The following is a 14,622-nucleotide window of genomic DNA, read 5'->3' as shown; positions in this document are numbered from 1 at the left end:
ACTAAATAATGCGACTGTGAGAAGCAGCAAATGAAATTAAAAATTACTGAATGTTCTTATGTATAACAAGTTTTATGCTGCTTTTGAGTGAAATTAAAATGTTAATGTTATGAGGTGTTAAGTTAAGCGAAAACAACGCATTTTGTGAATGTGAGGCTGTAAATCAGTACAGTATTACTGTTCAATAAAAGTACAATAACACATTTAATTGATTTTATATCAGATTAAAAAAATAATTTTCCCCTCTAATATAAGTTATTTTTTTCCATTAAATGAATGGATATGGTAGACTTCAAGAAAACCTTGATCCTCAATGTTAAGGTCTAAATTCAAGTCCAGTTTTGTCTTTACTTTACAGTTTTATAGCAATAATTTTTATATAAGCATCAGTATTACATTTAGACCATTAAAAACATTCTCCCACTTGATTGCCACAAAATTGTTTCTGCCACAATGTTATTTCCACAAATAAATAACAAAATAATGTATGCTAACTTCATTTATTGACACATGGAGTTTATAAAATCCTATTTTTGATTTTTATTATCATTGTAATGATTTACATGTTATAATATAACTACTACAGCACACCTCACTGAACTATTCCAAGACACTATGCTCATTTGCTAAACTGGCCACACATCCAGACATTTATCACCCCATCCATCATTTCATCCTATCATTTTCTATTACCACGAAGTTATGGCCGTAGACATATTATATTTAATAGTTATAGTCAATAAACCTGCTATGGCAGCACAAAGTCGCTATTTATTTGATATGTAATTATTCACCCTCACTAAAACATTTCCTTTTACCTTATATGGTGTAAAAGGTGCAGACCAGGTGAACCGTGATTGGCTATTATCCACGTCAATCATTCTAGACCCACGCGCATGCGCACTTGAGCCATGACAATTGTTGATAATCAACTGGAGTTATTTTTTTCCTTTAGAGTAAAATAATTTCAAGCCAGGCCCTTTCCCCCCGGGGGGCTCTTGGACCATACCACAACGAACATAAGATACCGACTTGCATGAAGGGCTAATGGAAAATCCAAGGGATATGGTAAGAAAGAGTTTATTTGAGCCCGCTTCCTTGATTTAGCGCAGTTAGCGGCTAGCAGTGTTAGCCGTCCTCTTTGTTTTGGTTGTCAGAAACAGACCCTCCTCGTCACACAAACTACAAAATATACCTCATTCAAATCACTCGTAATACTCTCTATTGTATGTAACGGCTTATTCAAACTAGCTGTCTCGTTAAATGGTGCAAATGCAACTGAACATGTATGTGTTTTGTGTAGGTGAAATATACCCGCAGGCCCATGTTTGTGTAAATGTTTGTGTTTATGGTTGTGTCTCAAAGCATACCTAATGGACAGTATTTATGGGGATCAAAAACGCGTCAAGCACATTTTCATAAAACGTCCTGTCTATGTAGAAAGCTCGCTAGGTTTTGAGGCACGAGAAATATGAATGTTTGTTTTATGATATTACATAAATATCACTTTATGGTAGCTTATGTGGGTATAAAATGTGAAGATTTGCTAAAATGTTTATTTTAGCAGGTGGTAGTGAAAATGGCATGCGTTCAGATGGAGAAAAGGCTCTGAAATTCATTATGAAATCAGGTCACTGTGGTTTTGGACAAATCCGTGTATGCTGCACCAGTGTAGTGCTTAAATATTGAAAAAATATGTAACAATGTAGAATTGGAAAATACAGCAGATGTCATATGGAAGTATTAAATGAGATTCTTTTGCTTTGCCTCTCTCCTGTTTAGAAATGTGCTGTGGGGATATTGGGTGCTGATGATATTGACCCTTTTTACGTGATATTTGCTTTTTGTGACCCATGAGAACCTTCAATTTTATTCATGTGATTCGGCCTGCTTCTTAATTCCCAGCTCATTAAAGTGTTCATTAACTAATATAAAGATTATGGTTATCAGTGTAATATTAATCAGGCTGTATTATGTCAAAGGTAATCATTTATTGAAGTATTAGCGGTATATAAGTGAGCTTTAATCCTTGTCTTTCTTTGCTTTCCATTAATTTGATGTTCTTTTTTTCTTTTCTCTCTCTCTCTACACATTTTTCACTACTTTCTCCTCGGCGCATAGGCTGAGCACACTCCCCGCTCAGAGCGGAAGAGAAGAGATTCGTTTGGGATGTTTGATGGGTATGACAGCTGCAGTGAAGACAGCAGTAGCAGCTCCAGCTCAGAGGACAGTGAGGATGAAGTCCCCAGCATCCCCGCCAGCCTGCCAATCATCAAAAACAACGGCCAGGTGTACACCTATCCTGATGGAAAAGCAGGAATGGGTTAGTAATTTGCATAGATAGTAGGGTCCAAATGTTTTGATTACGGAAAAAAAAAAAGTTTTTTTTTTTTTTTTTTTTAATTTAACCCTGGAAATAAATAGAAAGTTTTACCTTTTGAGCTCAAATCTTTTGTGGTTGCAATATCATTTCTGATTTCTAAAATTGATTACCTAATGAAAATGAATTAGGCTATGGTTTGCATTTCGTCTAGGATAAATGCATTTAGTGCAATGATGTTATGTGATCTCAAAAAGAGTCAAAAACACATTTATTGTTTGGATTTTAGTATTTAAAAGCTGACACTGTTTGATGTTAAAGGTATAAAAGCATTAAAGCTTTTTGTGATTATTTGATGGCAATTTCACTACAATTAATGTTCGCACATCAGTGGAAAACCTAAACTAAGATTGATCTGGAGATTTAGAAATCCATATCCGTATTGAGTAATGAGGTGCATTAACAATATTGATATGCTGTTGTTTAATTTTGTGTACACAAAATAGTCAGAGTCAAAACATGCCATTGGAAAAATGCTAATTAAATGTCACTGTTTTAGATGATTAGTTTAGCCCTCCAGGAGGGTTTTGGCTGAAATTTCAGTGCATCATTAATAGTGTGAATATATGATTGATTTGCTAGTTTTTTTTGTTCATGCAGCAACCTGTGAGATGTGTGGTATGGTTGGTGTACGAGATGCTTTCTACTCTAAAACAAAGAGATTCTGCAGTGTATCCTGCTCTAGAAGCTATTCCTCCAATTCTAAAAAGGCCAGTATACTGGCAAGACTTCAGGTAACTACTCGTGGATTTAAGAAGCACTCTTATTCAGAACACTACCTGTATTGTTGTTCACCGAGTGTATTCTTCTTGTTTGCCATCAAGGGTAAACCACCTACGAAAAAGGCAAAAGTCTTACAGAAACAGCCATTAATGGCAAAGTTGGCAGCTTACGCACAGTTTCAAGCAAATCAACAGAACCAAGCAAAATCAAAATCAGGTAAATATCCAGGTTTGGAGTGTCATTATGTAATTATATTTCTAATTGATTTAATAATCTGTTGTTGCATCACTTAACCACAGCCTCATTTGTTCTTTTGCTCATGTAGTGGTTCCTGTTGAAGGCTTTGACTGGGGCCAGTACATTTGTAGCAATAATCTTGTTGGGGCACCAGTCAGCTGCTTCAAACATGTAAGTACAGATTGGCAGAACATTTATATTTATTGTTGAATTTTTTTTTTTGACCGTTTGTAACTTAATCACTCTTCAGGTGCCCATGGGTATGTGCTGGGGTGACATTGCAGAGGGAGTGAGGGTGGAGGTACTCAATTCTGACACAAACCTCTCCACAAAAGTTTACTGGGTAGCAGGGATTGTCAAACTGGCAGGTAATGTTGTACTTTAATGACTGCCAAGGTTTTTTTCTGTTAAGAGTCTTTTTAAGTATTGTCACGGGAAAAGGTAGGATACATTTATTTATTTTTGTATTTCAGGTTTTAAAGCTCTTCTGCGCTATGAGGGTTTTGATAACGACTCAAGCAAAGACTTCTGGTGCAATTTGTGTATCCCAGAGGTCCACCCTGTTGGATGGTGTGCTTCTAGTGGAAAGCCACTGGTGCCTCCGAAATGTATGTAAAACATCATGCCATTTTAAACTATGTAACAAACTGATTTCTTTGCAGTTAAGGTAGTGTGAAGTTGCCATTGCCGAAAAGAAGTAATTATATATGTATTTTTAAATCTGTTTGTTTATATACATATATATACAATTTGTTTTCATAGCCATCCACCATAAGTATTCTAACTGGAAAGCGTTTCTTGTGAAACGACTCACTGGAGCCAAAACACTTCCACCAGATTTCGCCACAAAGGTAAGATACTCTATGCCAGCAATAATCATGAAACTGTTCTTCAGTAGAGAGAGACTGGAAAAACCAGTACAGCAAGTTCTTCCTGATATGAAGATCGCAAAATGGACAGGTGTGAGCTTTATTGTAACACAGGAAGCAGTCAATAATAATAATAGTAAAAGTTTCGCACTGAGTTACAAATTGGAATGATTTCTGAACTAGCATTCTGAAGACTAGCAATTCACATTGTTTCATAAAAAAAAAAAAAAAAAAAAAAAAAAAAAAAAAAAAAAAAACTGTTTTTAATGTAATTAAAGTATAAGTGTCTTTCAAAACCAAAAAAACCCTAAAACTGTGTGCAAGTTTACATCTTTGAGTAAAAACTATTTGTTTAAATGTTTAACTGAAGGTTCAGGAGAACATGCAGTACCCTTTTAAGAAACTAATGCGTGTGGAAGTTGTGGATAAGACCCACCTGTGTCGAACTCGCGTGGCCCTGGTGGAACAGGTGATTGGTGGACGTTTGCGTCTGGTGTACGAGGAGAGCCAGGACGGCACTGATGACTTCTGGTGTCACATGTACAGCCCACTCATCCACTCCATTGGCTGGTCACGTAGCATTGGACACCGTTTCAAGAGATCTGGTCAGTGTGGGAGTCTGAATGGTTTTTATTATTTCAGCAAAAAATAACGTGATGAAGCTAAATGTGTCGAATGTTGCCCTCTGCAGAGGTGACAAAGAAAATGGAGGGTCAGGCGGATGCTCCCTCACAGTTGTTTCTTAAGGTATGTTTGAAATTGCTTTTTTTATTTTATTTTATTTTTTCCAACAATTTGTTTACAGTCACAAATTTATGTGTCATGTTTTGAACCCATAGATTAAAGATGTGGATCAGAGTGGAGAATGGTATAAAGATGGAATGAAGTTGGAGGCAATAGACCCTCTAAATCTCTCTGCTATATGTGTTGCTACTGTAAGAAAGGTAAAATGCCATTGTTATTTTTCTCTGTTGGACTCAAACATCGAGTTAATCACAAGCAAGAAGTATTTTTAACTAATTCCCTTTCGCAGGTGTTGGCAGACGGGTACCTAATGATCGGAATTGATGGTTCCGAGGCTGCTGATGGGTCAGACTGGTTCTGCTATCATTCAACCTCTCCCTCCATCTTCCCAGTCGGCTTCTGTGAAATTAACAGCATCGAGCTCACACCCCCAAGAGGTGCTTTTCCTCTGCAGTGTGATCTGATCTGACTGCATCACTGAATGAAATTTTGTCTGTTATTGCTAATAAATCTAAAACTGCTCCACAGGGTACACCAAACTCCCTTTCAAATGGTTTGACTACCTCAGAGAAATGGGTTCAATTGCAGCCCCTGTGAAGCTCTTTAACAAAGTAAGTTTTCATGCATAGACTGTGAGCATTTTTTTTTGCCAAATTATGCATTGTTTTAAGTTACACATTGGGATGCATGCATAAACTCGTGTTCTCTCTTGCTCTTAGGAAGTACCGAATCATGGCTTCCGTATAGGAATGAAGCTGGAGGCAGTGGACCTGATGGAGCCTCGTCTGGTGTGTGTCGCCACAGTGACCAGAATTGTCCACAGACTCCTGCGCATTCATTTCGACGGCTGGGAGGATGAGTATGATCAGTGGGTGGACTGTGAGTCTCCAGATCTCTACCCTGTAGGCTGGTGCCAACTGACCGGCTATCAGCTGCAGCCGCCAGCCACGCAGAGTGAGTTAACAGTCCAGAACATTCTGATTCTAAAAGTTTCAAATTGTTTCTTGGCAACACTTTATATTCTCCTACGAACTCTTCTGAAGTGTACATAGTCTTCTTAGTTTTGTTTTTAAATTACACAAATGTTCTATTCTGTCCGATCCTTAGATTTTAAAGTTTAATACTGTAAATGTAAATAACAGCGGTCAGTCAATAACAGAAGTGTTACTCAACACTGAGTAAACTTTCATATTTTTTTTTAGTTGTGTAGTTACATGAAATGTATAATTACTGCATGAAAAATATATCTTAATTTGTGCTCCAAAGATGAATGAAGGTTTTTTAAAAAAGATCACGAGAGTGAGTAATTAATGAAATAGTCATTGTTGGGTGAAATATCCCTTTAATAATTGGCTGCATAGATTAACAGCTTGTCCCTTTCACTCTCAGCCACAAGAGAAGCACCGCCAAATGTCTCGAAACAGAAAAAGAAGACTGCACAGTATAAAGGACAAAAGAAAAGTGAGTGCACCGTTTTCAATCTGTCATCTTTTTCTCCTCTCACCGAACACTGATTTTCGGGTGCAAAATTGGTCCAGGATCCGTTTCTTCTGGGTTTTCCCTCAGCTTTGGGTCTGGTCTGGTTCTGCTTGATAATCGGTAGAAGTTGTCATGATTCAGCCAGGTCACAAATAATTACAAACAACTGTAGCCATCATCCTTATACCTGGGTGAGAAAGAGTGGCACTCTCCCTCAGGGTGACAGGATGTCAGCAAATGTTTGGTAGGGGTCAGATTTGCAGTCATGTTGGGTTCAACATTGTCTTTCCTCAGCGCTTCAGTTTCTGAACACAATCACCCTTCTGTCATGTAGAAATCAAATTAAGGTTCAGATCTGAGTTGAAATCCGGGCTCAGCCGGAGGAAGGCCCGCAGTGTTGTGGATTGGAGCTCGGTAGCCTGAGTAACCTCAGTAACTTCGGTAACCTCAGTCTGGCTTGGTGTTTAGAGAGGAAGATTCCAGTTGGGAGGAGGCCGATCGGTTTGGGTGGGCCTCTGAGGAGGAGGAGCTTCTCGGGTGATGAAGAGCAGACTCCGCCCCATTACCTGTCCCACTTCTCTGGGTCCGGGCGACCTCCCACCTCAGGTGTAGAGCATGATCGCTCTCTCAACTCAGGTAACTCAATTCTCCATCACTCAGGGAGAGGGCGCCTCAGAGCTCATTCCTGTAGAACTTTTCAGGTCGGCCAGCGTGAAGAGTTGCACGTCATCAGGTGTCTGAGTAATTTGTGCCGCATACACCATTAACAACAGCTGCATGATAAAGAAGGGTAGTTTTACGTTTGACTCTGAAGAATTGTCTTCGTGCTCAGTTTCATCCCACACCTGATCTTTTCATTCACTTTAGGGTGCTGTGAATTCATAGTTTGTGGATCTTAAAGGAATAGGTCACCAAAAATACTGTCAAGTCTGTCACTTGCCCTCATGTTATTTAAAACCTGCATGACTTTCTTTGGAACGCGAACGATAATCTTAAAAAAAAAAAAAAAAAAATCCCCATGTAACACCACACTGTTGTTGTCAAGCTCCAAACAGACCATATTAAATAGTATACAGACACCCACAGACACGTATATGTATGTGGTGTCTTTATTCAGTGAGGTTTTCCTTGTGTATAACAAATTGTAACCTGTACAAGAAGCATCAATAAACGTGTTAAAATGGTTATGGAATTGTTACCAGATGTGTGCTAAGAAAAATTGCTGATCCTTTAAATGTTGTGTTGTGTTGTGTTGTTTTTTTTTTTTTTTTCCTAGTCCAAACAAAAAGGTCAAACTAAAAATACAAATTCTTATATATGTCTTTTATAATAAAAAAAAAAACACACAACACACACATTGAATAATGGCTATCCATTCTTCAGCTGTAGGTTGCTCTTTTCAAGTCTTGAAGCCATACCAGGTGACGTTAGGGTGCGTAAATGACAATATTTTTATTTTCAATTGAACTGTCCATTTAAAAAATTACAGGTAAGTTTATGAGCGTATTAAAATACCTTGCTCATCGCTGTCTGGTTGATTTTTTTTTTTTTTTTTTTTTTTCTCTCTCTCTTCTTCTTCTTTATTATTATATATATATATATATATATATATATATATATATATATATATATATATATATATATATATATATATATATATATTACTACAACATGCTTCTGCTTTTGGCACTTAATTTTGAAAAAGTAAAAATGGGAAAAGGTCAATTTTGGTTATTGCAATAGTCTCTCTGTTTAGTCTGTATATTGATACTTCTCCTTTCCTCCCACACTTCTTTATATCAGAATGTGAAGTTTTCCATTTACCGTTGCGCTTTTACCAGTGCGTATCATTTTATGGAACGGTGTTCTTGTGTCTTGCTTTTGTTTTCCAGAGGCCTCACTGCAGTTGAAAGAAGAGACTCCTGAGATGGACGAGTTCACCTTCTCGCAGGGCATCTCAGACCAGGAGAGCAACGGCTCAGGCAGTTACTACATCAGACAGGAGCCCTGAGCAGCATCAGCCATCACGGAGCCTCACCTCACTGCCAACAGCACTGGAAATATCCCACTTGGAGCGATGCACATGAGGCCTGGAAGAAGACACAGTGACTTCCCCTCACACCAGGTCTCGAATTTTTTGTTCCTTTTCAGGTTTGAAAAGCTTGAAGGAAGGACTTCTCAGTCATTGATCCAAGAGAGAAGGGTGTGTATAAGAGGGGATTTTGTTTGAAATGGGGATACTGTTTTTTTTTTTTTTTTTTTTTTCGTCCTGACTTTTCGTTGAAACAAATTGCCCGATGGACTTTTTCTCCTCAGTGTTCATTGTACTTGAAGTTTTCTTCACTTTTTTTTCGCTCTTTATTTCCCCTTTTGGTGAGAAGAAAAAAAAAGTTTTCGGGGGTAAGATTTCAGTACCTTGTGTGTTTCTCGCGCTGTTTCATTTGTTCTGGATGGGTGTGCATTTGGTAAGAGTAGTAAAAATATATATTGAGACAGTATATACATATATGTATGACATTCATATTAAACACACACACATAAATATATATAAATATATATAAATATTTAAACATATAAATATAGTAGTGGAATGAGGGATGATGGTATTGAAATCAAACCTTACTGGTATGAAGAGTAGACTAATGGAAAACACTCACAATTTGCACTACAGGGATTACAAAAAAGTTTGGGCCTGTAAAACGATAGTGAAAACCTGCAGCTTTATTGTATTATTGTGATTTAACAAACATAATTATAGAAGTGGGATGTGCTCAAGTCAAAGTGAATATTGTGATATGCAAAAAAAAAAAACACAAAAAGTTATTTGAAAACAATGTTTATGGTTTTAATTTGTTCTAAAGAGCCATTTTTATACGGGCGGTCAGAGTATTTTGTGAGCCGTCGAATAAACCGTAAGCAATCACTGCTACCTGAACACTACCTTCCTGTCATCCTTGATGTTGACGGCACAGCAGAGGAATCTTCTGGTATACTTTCTAGAAGTATTGCGAGTCTTTGAACAATACAGCGCCAGCTTGTTCGTTTACCAGCCTCTATGTTCGCGCAGCAGCAAGGAATCGCATCATACCCCATGCTTTTTTCCTTACAGCATTCATTCCAGAAGAAAACCATTTTTACTACCTCTAAAAGAAAAGGTGATTTGTTTTGTTTTTTGTTTTAAATACACAGGTTGAGGATTTCTTGTGGATCCTCGGTCAAGCTAAGGTTGCAATAGGTAGTTTTCATGCTCCATTTGAAAGGGTATATTCATTATATTTTATGCAAATGGCAACTATCCACACTTGGGACACATGGCTTATTTCACTTTAAAAGTCTACACATCATTTATATTTGTATCATAGCATGTTATCGACAGAGTTCTTAAAATGGAAAAGAAAGTTATGCAATAATAATGTCTGTTGTTTTATGATGTCTTACTCTGAAAACAAAAATCACACAGCTCATAAATATATAGGCTAGATACATTCTATAGACTTAAATCAAAATATTCTTAAAATATATTGCAAAACTGTGACAATTTTCTAAGAGCTAGACTTGAGCTTTCCCTCTTATAGATCGTTCTGAGTGTAAATAACCTTTATAACATCCTATAGAATCAAGCGATATAACATTTGCATAGTGGTTTATCTTAGTATAACTATAAGCTCTATTCAATACCAGTAAGGTTGTTGGTGAACTCTCAGGAAACGTATCTCATCGACTTCTGCTTTATTTGAAGGTTCGCGGCTATTGCTTCTAAAATCATCATCCAGTTCTACTTTGTTACCAATATTTGAAGCTCCTGACAAATGTGACCATGTCGTTGTTTTCCTCTGCTTCATCTTCGCTTGCATTCATCAAATGCTGAGTACATTTTGTAAATGGTCACCCACGTTATAGTTAGATCCATGTTAAATTATGGTTTGTTGTATAAAGATTCAATGTATAATTTTTTTTTTTAAGCAGGTGTTTTTATTTCCTTCTCTTTATCTTGTAATTTACCCTTTTCCTTCATCGGTTTTAGCAGATGTTTAGTCATTATGAATCTATTTTGTCATTTTTGGGTTTCTTAAGTAGCATGTGTAGTTTTCCAAATGTAAGGCACTGTTGTGTATTTAATTTGTAAATGTCGAACTTGGACTTCATGGCTACATTTTTTTAAATCAACCACATCAATATTGTCATGTTCATTCTTTTTCCTTTTAATACTTATTCTTTATGAAAATTGTATAATTTTCAATTTTCTTTTCCCCTCATAACCCCCATCCATAGCATCAGGATTTAGGTACACACTGGTTACGATCACTCTTGTCAGCTAAATTTGATTCTTTTTTTTTTTTTATTACAATAACAAGACCAAAATCATTTGCAATTAAAATATGACTGTTGAGGCAAATTTAGCTGCTACCCTCAAATGAATTTAAGCCCTAACGCACAACTTCACCTTTAAGTAAACACTCTCTTGTCAGCAGAATCGATGCCTTATAATCCTCGGTTGTGTTTTTTTTTTTTTTCTTTACACAAGTAAAGCTATTGAGTCAAACATAGAGAAGCGGAATACAAATACAAAATATAAAGGAAAAATATGTTGTCCAGTAGAGTGATTATCAGTGCATGCAGCAATGTGAGAATCTTATGAGGGCCAGTGTTGTTCTGGTCTCGATACTAACACGGGTTTTTGTGACGTTCCCTCTTGTCCTCAGTAATCACATCATGGTGCTATATATATATATTTGATAACTCATTCATTAGGTCTATTAAAAGAAGAATTAAGTCTGTAATTATAAGTTGGAGAGCTGGTGATTCTAACTTCAGATCTGTATTTTGGATACAAGTAGCCGAAATCATTTGTTATAACGATGAAAAAAAAAAAATAAAAAAAATGAACTAACATTGACCCTCATAGTACATAGAGGTGAGGGTGGTGGGTTTGTAACTTTTTTGATAGAGTCTGTATCTGGTCTTTGCTTTATTTCTGATGATGATGATGATGTGTGCTGTGATATGGGGTTTGATAGCTTATATGTATATAGTTCAACTGTGGGGGGAAGCTTTTGTTGGTTGAATTTTATGTTAATTTGTTTACAAGCATTTCAAACTGTTTCCGCATGGCTGTGAAAATGTATCTGTTGAATTTGAAAAAAAAAAAAAAGAAGAAATTTTTACACTGAATTAAAAGGATACTAAACGTTTATCTGTTGTTTTCCGTCTTGGTGCATTTTGTCTTGTATAATAAATATTGCAAATCGCGAACAGGAAAAATTTAAGGTAAAAAAATTAAAGAGTGCTTTCTTTTTTCAGGTACAAACTATTTAATAGCATTTAAGCAAGACATGCTACAGAAATTGAATAACCTAATTTAAAAATAAAACTCTTCATAGTCTTTGTATTAATGAAATATGCAATGATTCTTACTAAAGTTTCCAGTCGAGAGCAGTGAATGATTTTCTGTAGTTGCTTGATTAACGTCATCCTTGAGAGCAGGATTATTAGGCTGCTGTCACTTTAAGACCTAATGTACATCTCACTAAATTGCTGTCAATAAATAGTACAGGAGGGTATTGCGATGCTTTTTTCGACACTGATATCTTGTACAACACTATAAATACAGTAATAACAGATTAGCCATTTTTAAAAAAAGTTGATTATTATTGGTGTATAATGGAGTGAAGTGAATATTTGGTATGGAGATAAAATACAGTGCGAGATTTACAAGTAAACATACGCTTAAACATCCAGTACTCACTCCCACTATTACCATGCGCTGTATAAAAAGCACTATACAAGCACTTTAAATAAAACCTTTAATGAGAAGGTTTCTCAGCCAACGGTATAAACTCAGTCAAACGCTATCATTTCAGTGGTTAATGGGTCCCAAACCATAAACAGCTCACGTTTACAAAATGGAAAGGCTGCAGTTTCTATACTTAATGTTATGAACTGATCATAACCACACATATCAAAAAAAAAAGAAATCAATGCTCTAAAAGTTGCTTTAAAACTCTGGTTAAGACTACTCCTGAAGAAACTCATCATGCAGCGCTCTCTCAAAGGGCCATCAATACTGCATCAATATTACTGTACGCAAAGTAAGAGAATATAAAGATATGCTTCGGATATCATTTAAGCTTTCTTAAAAAAATTATATTCTAGTCTGTACATTATACAGTAATGTTAAATCATATATTTCATCTTATATCAGTGATATAGAGGTAAATCAAGTCAAAAGTTGATTCAGAAATCGCAGGCGAAATAACACTGGTTTAAAATATACATGTGAAAGGGTTTCTAATTGTGTGCAAGTGTACCGAAAGAGGGAACAAAGGAGCAGAGAGGCATGATGGGACGGGCAATTGTAAAGGGGGAGAGGAAGTAAAGAAAAACAGATGAAAAGAAAAGGGTGAGAGGAAGAGGGGGAGGCACAAAGGAGGCTCAGAGGTTGCTGAAGAGCTCGTTTCTTTTGCTCCAGTCCATCTGTGGAGCTCTCTTGTTGGAGCGTTTCTGGTGAGCGCGTTCCTTGGCCTGCTGCAGCGACAGGTTCAGAGACAGCCCTGGGTCATCGCTCGAGGCCTTCGCGTTTGGTTTCTCCTGCAAACGTTTTGCCATTAAAATGAACATTCTGTGCTCATCACGCATATGCTCGTGAGAACGGACACAAACCTCCGGTTCTGAGGTGCTGGCCGGAGCTGCAGAAGTGGAGGTGTTGGAGGAGGTGCTGGAGGTCGACAAGCTCATAGCTACTTTAGGCTTTTCTTCTAGGGTTGCTTTTCCATTCACCTGCAAAAAAAAGAACTGACGTTAATATAAAAACAAATAACAAAAACGTGTTCAGACTTCCACTGTATTTCCACACATTGCAAATGTAAATGATGACAAAATTAAGAGTAGAATTTTCCATTTAAGTGCAGTACCGAAAACAAACCTCTAGATGGACCTTGAGCTTTCACAGTCTGACTGTGGGCCTGTCCCGACAGCCACACCAGGTTTTGGCTAAGCGCATGTCACAGGAAGTACGCGCACAAAACTGTGCCCTAGGTCTGATGAATGCCAAAGCTAAATCCACGCTATCTCTAATTGCACTTCAGAGCATTATTTAAGGCCAAGTGCATCCCACGACACGTGCAGGAAATCGTGAGATACCGAAAGAAAAAGCGCAAGCAAATATTTAGGGCGAAAAACGCATATGAAAATTTCACGCTTACTGATTAGTGATATTTTTCTCTTTTTGAAACTGCAAATTGCAGTAATTAGTAGGCAGCCATTACTTGAAATGAAGTGTGTTACAAAATACTATCACACCTCAATCCATGTTATTTTACACGATCACAAACAGCTGCGGTCAACAGGCACGAGGAACCTATGTGAAGCTTTTTGCTCAGCGTGCTCCATTTATTTGATTAATACAGTAATATTGTATTGTTATTACAATGTTATTACAACCCAAACTTAATTTAAAATGATGGAAAATATTGAAAATCGAAATAAAATTTACTGACATGCCCTTACGCTTGCATTTTCAGAATAACTCATGCAAACCGCACGATCCACAAATCTCCGAAGTAATGATGGATTTACAGGACTCAAGCTCTCCGTGCTGTCTACAGCTTTATCAGAGCCAGACAAACATCTGAGGGTGAAAGAGTACGCCACCAGCACCAGGTTTAGAGTTTGATAAAGTTACAGATATTTGTGAAGAAAAAGAGCCAAAACTCTCCTGCACTCCCTTGAAATTTTTTATCTGCTAGCAGATGCAGAAAGCTTCCATTAAGTTGGCGATTATCTGCTCCAGGTTATCTTTCTCTCGCAGCTCGTGTGATCTAGCAGGGGGAAAACTGACAGAGAAGATCTGCTGGACAGGAACCAGGACACCGCAAAGAGGCCTGAAATCTGGTTATCAGACTCCACAGATTTACCTTCGTCCTAATGCTGCCTGTCTAATCCCATCACTGACGCTCAGACACTACTACACTTTATCAGCCAATCAAACGTGATCGTGTAAATTTAGCATGTGCAACAAATATACGTTACTCACCTGCTCTTCTGCATCGCGGCTGGAAGTGGGCTCTGGAAGAGGACCTGAGAACACAGGGACAGAGAAAGACTCATGCATTTTAACAACGTTTATGATCGGATATATTTTTGTCTCACAATTCAAAAGTTGCACGATTCTGGAATAAACTAAAAATCACA

At 37.2% G+C, this 14,622-nt stretch overlaps 2 protein-coding genes across 4 annotated transcripts in view; one reads left to right on the top strand and one right to left on the bottom strand.

Annotated features, from left to right (window-relative positions):
• The first annotated feature begins 898 nt into the window (after positions 1 to 898).
• mbtd1 (mbt domain containing 1) lies at positions 899 to 11,624 on the top strand. Of its 2 annotated transcripts, XM_043253985.1 has the most exons (17): positions 899 to 1,068; positions 2,122 to 2,323; positions 2,981 to 3,114; positions 3,205 to 3,319; positions 3,429 to 3,511; positions 3,591 to 3,708; positions 3,814 to 3,948; positions 4,103 to 4,191; positions 4,580 to 4,814; positions 4,901 to 4,956; positions 5,049 to 5,153; positions 5,243 to 5,390; positions 5,482 to 5,564; positions 5,673 to 5,907; positions 6,343 to 6,414; positions 6,901 to 7,068; positions 8,325 to 11,624. In XM_043253985.1, exons 1-17 carry the CDS (start codon positions 1,048 to 1,050, stop codon positions 8,441 to 8,443), a joined length of 2,118 nt encoding a protein of 705 aa, XP_043109920.1. In that variant the 5' UTR covers positions 899 to 1,047; the 3' UTR covers positions 8,444 to 11,624. The 2 variants fall into 2 exon arrangements, with proteins under 2 accessions (XP_043109920.1, XP_043109921.1); XM_043253986.1 differs by lacking the exon at positions 6,901 to 7,068.
• slc9a3r1a (SLC9A3 regulator 1a) overlaps positions 8,674 to 14,622 on the bottom strand; it is a 22,610-nt gene continuing 16,661 nt past the window's right edge. The window contains exons 4-6 of one of the 2 annotated variants that reach the window (XM_043253990.1): positions 14,465 to 14,508; positions 13,093 to 13,209; positions 8,674 to 13,020 (exon numbers count right to left, since the gene is read on the bottom strand). In XM_043253990.1, coding sequence (XP_043109925.1) covers positions 12,865 to 13,020; positions 13,093 to 13,209; positions 14,465 to 14,508 — 317 coding nt within the window. In that variant the 3' untranslated portion in view covers positions 8,674 to 12,864. Of the gene's footprint in view, positions 13,210 to 14,464; positions 14,509 to 14,622 lie in introns of both variants that reach the window. The other variant, XM_043253989.1, reaches the window with a different exon arrangement.

Source organism: Puntigrus tetrazona, chromosome 12 (genome assembly GCF_018831695.1).
Source record: "Puntigrus tetrazona isolate hp1 chromosome 12, ASM1883169v1, whole genome shotgun sequence".
Classification (NCBI taxonomy): domain Eukaryota; kingdom Metazoa; phylum Chordata; class Actinopteri; order Cypriniformes; family Cyprinidae; genus Puntigrus; species Puntigrus tetrazona.
This window is presented reverse-complemented; position numbering and strand designations above follow the sequence as displayed.

Excerpts from the sequence above, each read along its gene's own strand:
- mbtd1 (XM_043253985.1), top strand. The coding sequence starts at position 1,048 with ATGGAAAATCCAAGGGATATG. Across the intron at positions 4,192-4,579 it reads CACCAGATTTCGCCACAAAG|GTTCAGGAGAACATGCAGTA; the intron begins GTAAGATACTCT and ends GTTTAACTGAAG. Across the intron at positions 5,154-5,242 it reads GTGTTGCTACTGTAAGAAAG|GTGTTGGCAGACGGGTACCT; the intron begins GTAAAATGCCAT and ends TCCCTTTCGCAG.